This window comes from Pyrus communis, chromosome 8 (genome assembly GCF_963583255.1).
Source record: "Pyrus communis chromosome 8, drPyrComm1.1, whole genome shotgun sequence".
NCBI lineage: Eukaryota > Viridiplantae > Streptophyta > Magnoliopsida > Rosales > Rosaceae > Pyrus > Pyrus communis.
In genome coordinates this window covers 20998095-21006553 of record NC_084810.1, presented here as the reverse complement: position 1 = coordinate 21006553, position 8459 = coordinate 20998095, and the positions used below count along the sequence as shown (strand labels likewise).

General features: G+C 36.3%; 1 protein-coding gene across 1 annotated transcript; it reads right to left on the bottom strand.

Moving 5' to 3' along the window:
• Nucleotides 1-2065, bottom strand: LOC137743116 (pentatricopeptide repeat-containing protein At1g07590, mitochondrial). The gene is made up of 2 exons (XM_068483021.1): nucleotides 1730-2065; nucleotides 1-1395 (listed from the first exon to the last, which is right to left on the bottom strand). The coding sequence occupies exons 1-2, from the start codon at nucleotides 2063-2065 to the stop codon at nucleotides 145-147; spliced, it is 1587 nt and encodes a 528-aa protein (XP_068339122.1). The 3' UTR covers nucleotides 1-144.
• Nucleotides 2066-8459: the final 6394 nt, after the last annotated feature.

Here is an 8459-nt window from a genome sequence, read left to right as displayed (position 1 = left end):
ATTCGTTGCATTGGTCGAAGAAAAAACAACCGATGCCCCGTCCATCGTATTATCTTCCATTTACAAAATTGGTAAAAATTGTGTAAGAATCAATATAAATGCATCAAACAATCTTACAAGTTAGAACTATGTTACATCGCGGAATCAGGTTCGAAACTGCTCGGCAAGTTTCATCAGACTATAGGTTTCCGCATCCGGCCTTGCGCCACCGAGAATCATCCTCTTCAAAAGGTTTGAATCATAAACTTTGGCTTTTACATAAGCCTTAATCAAAGTGTTGTACACAAAAGTATGCCTTGCATACTTGGCTTTTGCAAGTTCGTCAAACAACTTCTCAGCATTCCCTACATCGCCCTTCTTGGCGAAACCCTCGACTATCGAAAGAGTGGTCTCCAACCATGGGGTAGAATTCCTTATCACGTTGCTCATCGTCGAACTCATCCCCAACTCTAAAGTCTTAACAGCTTCCTCTACCAATCCTGCTTTTAAGCAACCCAGAGCAAGATGCCGGAAAGTTATGGCATTTGGTTGGCACCCATCCGTCTTTATCTCCCGGAAAACCTTGGATGCTTTATCGATAAGGCCATGCTTGGAATAGACAGATATCATGGAATTGAACTGCTCAGTGGTTTTCATCCCTTTCACCGACTTCATCTCTAACCAAAGTTCTTCAGCTCGGTTGAGTTGTCCGATTCTACCAAACGCTTCAACTACCAGCACATAACTTTTAGACCTAACATGGGGGAGTTCCTTCACTATGCCCCAAGTTTTCTCCAATTGCTTCTCCTTCCCCAAATACCCATACAACATAATTAGAACATCTAACGTTGACCAGTTATTACCCGTAACTGACTTCTCCAAGGCTTCAACATACGCTTCAGCGGCTGTATACAACCTTGCCACTGCATGGGCAGTAGCTATGATGCAATAAGATATTTCATTTGGCTCAACATTTGCTCGCTTCATATCAGAGTATACCTTCATCAATCCCTCAATATTGTAGTCGTTCGCTTCTATTTTCATGAGAATGTTGAATGTCGAGGCATGTGGGGGAACTTTATCGGCCCTCATTTGAGCGAGGATTTTCGCTATCAACTTTTTACGCCTTGAAGAGGAATGAAGAACAATGAGCCGATTGAATACCAAGTGCGAGATGGGATGGCCCAATTCCCTCATTTTCTTCATCAACTCGAGCGGAAGCCTTATTGCACCCTTATCCAAGCAGGCAATCACAAGATTGTTGTAAAGGAGATCGTTTTGAAACTCTGCTGGAACGCGCGTAAAGAGTTCTTTGCCTTGAGATATCCCATGAAACTTGGTTGTAAACTCCAGCAGGTAAGAGTAGTCTAGCTCCTTTGGCCTGTAGGGCCTTTCTCTGATCACCCATTCCATTACCTGTCAAAAGCAATAGCTTTAGTTGTAAAATCCATCCCCCAACTCTACCAAATTGGTTCAAAATTTAAAGGGTAGTGAGACTGATGGTTCTTATACATTGGCTAGAGCGGGTGTGCTCCTTTGTGCACTCAAGTTCAAATACCCCTCCCCGCAGTTGAGAATCCATTAAAACATAAAACACAAAGCTCAAAATGTTTCTAAAAAAGTTCACTTTCTTCTTTTCATCAATTTCCTCAGCAACTAAAAGACTCCCAATTTAAACAATACCAAATAAATCTACCCATTAGAAAAATGAACGTAGGGGAGAGAGAGAGAGAGAGAGAGAGAGAGAGACCTCAAGAGCGCGTTTATTCTGCTTGAGCTTCCTGAGGCGGTTAATGGCGTGGAAGACCTCACCTCTATGAATGGGGAAGCCATCACCCATCCAGCTCTGGAAGGCAGACCCAACTGGTTCTACACTCGGCAGCTTCTCAATCCTGTGAGATAAGCAGGGGCTCGGTTCTGCTGGTTCGGACTCGACGATTTTCTCGGGAAAATCATTTGGTGTTTGGGTGCAGAGAAAAAATTTGAAGCCGAACGAAATTTTCCGAGCAGAAAAATGTGGGACGTGAACTGTTCGACGATTTGCCTGAACGAGAGTGCGATGTATCACAAGGTGCAGAGTTTGCATACTTCCATTCAGAAAGTAAATGCATCAGGTGCCTGGTAAATGCTAAAATTTCCAACCCATTTACTTAAGCCCAAAATTCGAAATTGGGCCTCGCTCCCAAGCCCAAACGGATTTATATATCTCTGTTCAACAAAAAAGGGAGCTTCTGGCTTTCTAAATGCACCCTAAAATCTGCTCAACGCAGCTAAATTATGGCCCTCAAATATTAAGAAAAACCCACAAGTAATTGCATGTGGAAAATTTTATTTAAACTCATGTAACATATTTCTACACTTACTCTTTGCACCCATTTGATTTTTAACTAAACTATTAATATCTCTTTAAACTCTAATTTACTAGCTAATATACCCCCATAAACCCAATTCAATATGTGGATTTATTTTTACACCCATTTGATTTTTAACTCTATCTTTGCGCCGTCTGGAAATGAATACTGAGAATTGGGGTGTGAATTCAGCCATGGCTGACAACAAGACTGATACTTCTATAAATGTTGACAAAAATCATGTATCACCATCTCTCTCTATGTGGTCTCTGTTTCATGAGCATATGTGTCCGCTACCATACCTTTTCATAGGAATCTTTCTATAGGCTTCATGGAGTGCATGGAGCACTAGTAATCAAATTGGGTTTGTTCGAAAACATTATTGTTTGGTGATAGCTTGTGTATCGCGGCGAGGAAGGAAGATGTAAGAATAGTTGTAAGGCTGCTTGAGACAGGTGCGGCAATCAACTCTACATGGGTGGACTGCTCTCCATAGAGCCTATTTCAAAGGGAAGATAAAAGACATTCGAACATTGCTTGAAAGGGTGTGGATATGGATGCCAAAGATGAGGATGGATACATTGCGTTGCACTGTGCAGTGGAGCCAAGACATGCGGAGTAAAGAAAGAAGTTGATGCTGAAGCTCGAACTAACAAAGGTGTGATTGCACTGCAGATTGCTGAGTCTTTGATCTACGTTGGGATTACTAGGATACTTATTCATAGAGGTGCAACAAAAGACAATAGTAATATGGCACATATCTTGACCCAAGCCTCAATTTCATTTGGGAAAAAATCTATGGGACTAGAGGAGGAGATCATCAAGGGAGGAATGAAGAAGAAGAAATCGAGTCGAGCTAGAGCTTTTCGTGGGAGCTTCAATCGTTCGATGCCATTGGATGTTGTTTAGCTAGTAAAGCTGGAACTAATATTGGTGCATTGGTATTTTGAGCTCACAATGACGCTGCTTTTGACTAAAAGTATATGCGGAAGAAGTTGTTGACTCATTCGTACATAGTATGTTCATTCTAAAATAAAACACCTAAATACGTATATTTTGCTACTAAAACAAACTCGATGTGTATCATAATTCATTGTAATTCCTTATATATGCTAATAAGTGGAAGTATTGTATTGTACGTTTGTCACTTGATCTACAATATATGACATTATAAGCAATGAGATATTCGTGAACGAAATTTTGCAGTATATATTGCTTGTTTGAATCGATAATACATATTATAATTGTTCGCCTACGAATCTTATAAACTGGCAGTAAATATCATCATTTTCCAGATTACAAGTGAAAGGATACTTAATCTCTTCAGGGAGAGAAGAGATATTGTAGAGAAATTTTCAATAACATCTCCTTGTAAATGGATTATGATAACTATGCATGCAATCAAACTGCATTATAATTAATGTGTGAAATCGTAAATACTAGTTTAGTACATGAAATTTTAAGAATGTACATGTTAAATATTTGAAGCTTATTTTTGTCTTCCACTCGAGAATCATTCTCGTGGGGTCTTGAGCGGTAAGTTCGTGCACTGATACACAAATTGAGGTTCATGGGTGTCAAGAAATGCTTCAATGTTTTAATCATCTTCAAGATCCACAATATCATTAGTGACTACATTTTCTAGCCCTTAAAGTTACTTAAATTGAACCACACGCCCCTGGTATTTTGAGTACCAAGTTTTTCACTTTAATATCACTGCTCGTTTGACTCTTTTTGTGCCACATGGTAGAAACTGGTGACATTGGGTGACCTTCACACAAATGTACCTACAATACACAAAGTCATCAATCAATTTAGAGTTATCAAATAAGATAAAATAAATATATATGTAAAAAGAAAAAACATATCTTATACCTTGATAAAATGATGATCTTCAGTTAGATAACCAATGGCAACCTCACTTAGGTCAGTATCATTCAAGGTTCTAAAAGACGCTAGACGCTAGTCAGGCGGCAGGCTGGGACCTAGCGCCTAGGCAGACTAGACGGATTTAAGTAAATCTATTATATCGTGTAAATAAGTGTCAGTTTATACTTAAAATATATATAATTTCATCATAAACTACAAAATAAAATGACATATGTACTATGAAGTATTGGACATAATGAAAACATGGGGAACAAGCATATAATGTGTGTTCATTTAAGTATTCGCAACCTAGTCGGTACCTAGGCGGGTATGAGTGAGCTAGATGGGTGCTTAGGCGGTCTAGGTAGGCGCCTTAGCAGGTCTAGGCACCATTTCTTAATTTTCAAACACATAGGCATTAATCGGGATGGTGATCAGCCGCTTAGCACCTAGGCAGCGCTAAGCGAAGATGTTTAGAACAGTAGTATCACTTGATTGAGATGATGACTCTAGAGAGAATAGAAGAAACATAATGCATTGTGTCATGCTCAAGTGTATCAAAACCACGTTATAACATGTAGCAATAATATGCTCCATATCTGGCATGGTCAATCAGCTATACTCTGGTGTAAAACCATCTTCAAAATAATCAAGTACTCGCTCAATTTCTGCATACCTGTCATTCTCTACAAAACACGCCTGAAAAAGAGAAGGCGTTTGACGTAGTTAATGTAGTAAATCTCTTCATACCTTACGTCATCCATTATCAATTCCCAACACCATAGATATGACTCTATATCCATAGTTTCCATTAGGATTAACATCAATTTGACCAGTAATATATGTCATGATAGCCTCAGGGAATTCTTCTCTATATATCCATGTCGGCAAGGGATCAATAAATTCTGGAGGTGTATAAATATAGTATGACATAAATAAAATAATGAAAAAAAATGAACGTTAGTTTCTTCAAAGTAATGAATGAAAGCTTTATTGTATTTCAAGAGATGCTCAAATTTTTACCTACCTTAAATTGTTTACGTTGTAGCAATATATTAGTCTCTAGTGTTTGAATGTCACAACTCAGTTGATCAAAGACAATCCCGGCATTCACGATTGGTGATGTGGTAGCAAGATTCATCTTTTATTTTTTTTTGGTAGGGTAATGACATTCTCTTTTCATTTCTTTTTTTTTTTTTATGCTGCAATGGCATTCTCCTTTTGCTTTTTTTTTCTTTGTGAACAGTGCTAACACTCGCCATTGTACTAGTAACTGGTGTTTGGCAATCAAATCCAAATTGGGCAAGTTCAGCCTCTGTAATCTCAAATGCTGATGGGAGACACCGAGTAGAATTATCTTAATCTTTTCTTTTGGAGAATTAATTGAAGTCGTATTTGGGTTCATTAGCTCTTCAATTTTCATCTCAAGCTCTCTTTTCTTGTCATCATCTTGTTCTTCATACCACATATTAAATCTTTCTACACGTGACTTTTCCGGAGGAGCTAGTTGTTCACTACTATTTGGCACATTGATAAAATCTAATTTTCTCCAATGCAAATGAAGAGCATCAAGTGGGATTGGCTTACCAAGCCTTCTATACTCTGCAATCTCTCGTACACAAGGCAATTTATGAGTTTGGTGAATGGTGCAACCACAAGATACAATAGTCACTCTTTCTTTTTCCAACCTGTTATTAAAAGAAATACAATATAATTTAAGTTACCTTGAAATACAATATAGTTTAAAAGGCTAAACAATAATAATGTAAATGCAAGGCAAACCCAAACTACCTTTTGGACTCACAGATGATTAAGTTCAAGGCATAGGTAGAAACAAAACCTACTAGGCGTTGCAACTCAAGTTTCTTGAATTTGTGTTGAACAAAACATCAACTTTTTTCAAAAGATGCTTTAACCTTTGTATGATGCAACTCCAACAAGGAGTGTATATGTACCCATGATGTCTCAAAGTTAAGTTGACTGGAGCGAAGTTGTCGCTTCAACTTTGCATGTGCATTTTCTGCCCTGTTTATAACAATACGTGAGTAAGCATAAACTATATATAGAACTGAAAAAGTAAGGAGAAATATACCTGTTTGAGGTTGTAGTACCAAGATGCATACAATTATTTATCCATGTGCCTATGAACTTATCCTAATATGGAATTAACCAATTGTTTCATATGTACTCAAGAGCATGATCATAATTATTGAACTTAGATTCCATTTCTTGCAAAGAACGTTGATAGTCCTCTTCTGTTTTGAACTCTCTATTAAATTTATTCCACTGCTTGTTTGACTCAAACTTTTTGTGCACTTTGACAACACTTTTTTTGTTAATATGCCATCTACACAATAAATGTTGCGCACTAGGAAATACAGACTTAATAGAATTCAAGAGTGCTAAATCTCGATCGGTGGCAATAACCCCAGGAAGATAATAGTCATGAAGCAATGTCTTTAATCTAGTCAGAGCCCAAGTGTAATTGTCTTCTTTCTCAGCCTCCATATACATAAAAGCAACTGAGAATGTCATATTAGTGGATGTCACACCCACAATTTGTAAGAGCGGAAAAGCATGCAAGCATAAATGTGCCTGACATGGAATTCCTTTTATTTTCTCGGCTTAGTTTTACTAATGTTTTAAAGTCCTTGCAAAGTCTGCAAGTCTCCAAGTCCTTGCAATATTTTTACCAAGAGTAAAGTTATGTCTTTTGCTATATAGGAACAGAAATTACTTGAAAGTAAAGTGATAGGTGGCACTTTATGAAATAGCTAAATTGATGCCAGATGATTTTGGGGTGTAGTCAGACACCGATAGAGAAGAAAAATAAAAATATAATATAAAAACAAAAGAAACAAACATAATCCATGGTCCTTGCAATATCTGCAAGTCTTTTTAGTTTTTTGTGGTGCAGATGGACAGTGGGAAAGTGACTGCAGCAATTTCCTGTTGTAGAAAGATAAACAAACTATGCGGGATTGATTAAAAAAAAAAATTAAAACCAAAATATTCATCTTCCAAATCTAAAAAATTGAATTCAAACGAACAAAAAATTCATAAATTGAGTCATACCTTGGTTGGAGGATTTAAAACTTCAAAATCACCATCCATCAATAAAAAATAAAAATAAAACTTGTTTTTCTCTATAAGAGCTATTAGGGTTTTAGCCGGAATGAACGTAGGATAAACAAAGAGTGATCGTAGGTTTAATTATAGTGTTTGGGTTTATTGATGAATTTGAGTTTTATTATTAATTTCATTTTGTACTTAATAATAATTATGCAATAGGGTAAAATAGACAATTAACATTTAAAATTTAAGTTGGATGTAAAAAGAGATTACATGGGTTTAAATAAAATTTCTCATTCCATATTCTTGGTTCATTTGCATATTTGAAACTTTGTTAAGACCAAGAAATCCATATTACTCTACATAAGTTTCATTTTCTATCACATAAAATATATAAAATTTGACATGTCATCAAACTTCAAAATTCAGTATAATTACTGTACATATTCCCCCTTAAGAGGATGTGCTTATTCATCCACTTACAAATAATGTATATTCGACGTTGAAATTTCATAATCGGAACCGTTCAATCTTTTAATCTTTATTTGAAGATCTTCCCTACAAAATATCATTTGAATCGGTGATCGTTTAGTCATTCAAATGTATCAAACAAAAGTAATAATAAATCATTGGTTCATCATGAGTATGTTATTTGGTACTTACATTATTGTTGGTTTATTTGATACATTTGGACGATTAAATGATCACATATTCAAAAATTCTTTGTCAAGAGGGTTTTCAAATGAAATTTAAGAAATTGAACAGTTCCGATTATGAAACTTTTACATTGAAAATACCTTATTTACAAGTGAGAGATTGAGCTCATTCCTAAAAAAAAAATCCATCCAAATATCAAGAGGTTGAAAGCTCCACCAAACTTCAAATTCGATATCCTTATCTAGTTATCAGCCAATAAGACTACTACACTTGTAAAACAAATGATAAAAAAAGTATCCGATTTGGTTATAGACCGTTTGATTGTCTGTTGTTCAAAATAAAGGGTTTTGATCCTGAGTGCAGCATATGGTTGGGCCCGATATATATTTAAGCAGTTATTCATCTGATACCATTACGCAACCCAAATTAAGTATTTGTTACCTAATCAAATTTCCTAATAAATAAATGGACAAATTTGGTCAACTAACACCATTTTTTAATTGTTCATATTCAGTACAAATTCATCTCTCA

Excerpts from the sequence above, each read along its gene's own strand:
- LOC137743116 (XM_068483021.1), bottom strand. The coding sequence starts at position 2,065 with ATGCAAACTCTGCACCTTGTGATACATCGCACTCTCGTTCAGGCAAAT. Across the intron at positions 1,396-1,729 it reads AGAATAAACGCGCTCTTGAG|GTAATGGAATGGGTGATCAG; the intron begins GTCTCTCTCTCT and ends TGCTTTTGACAG.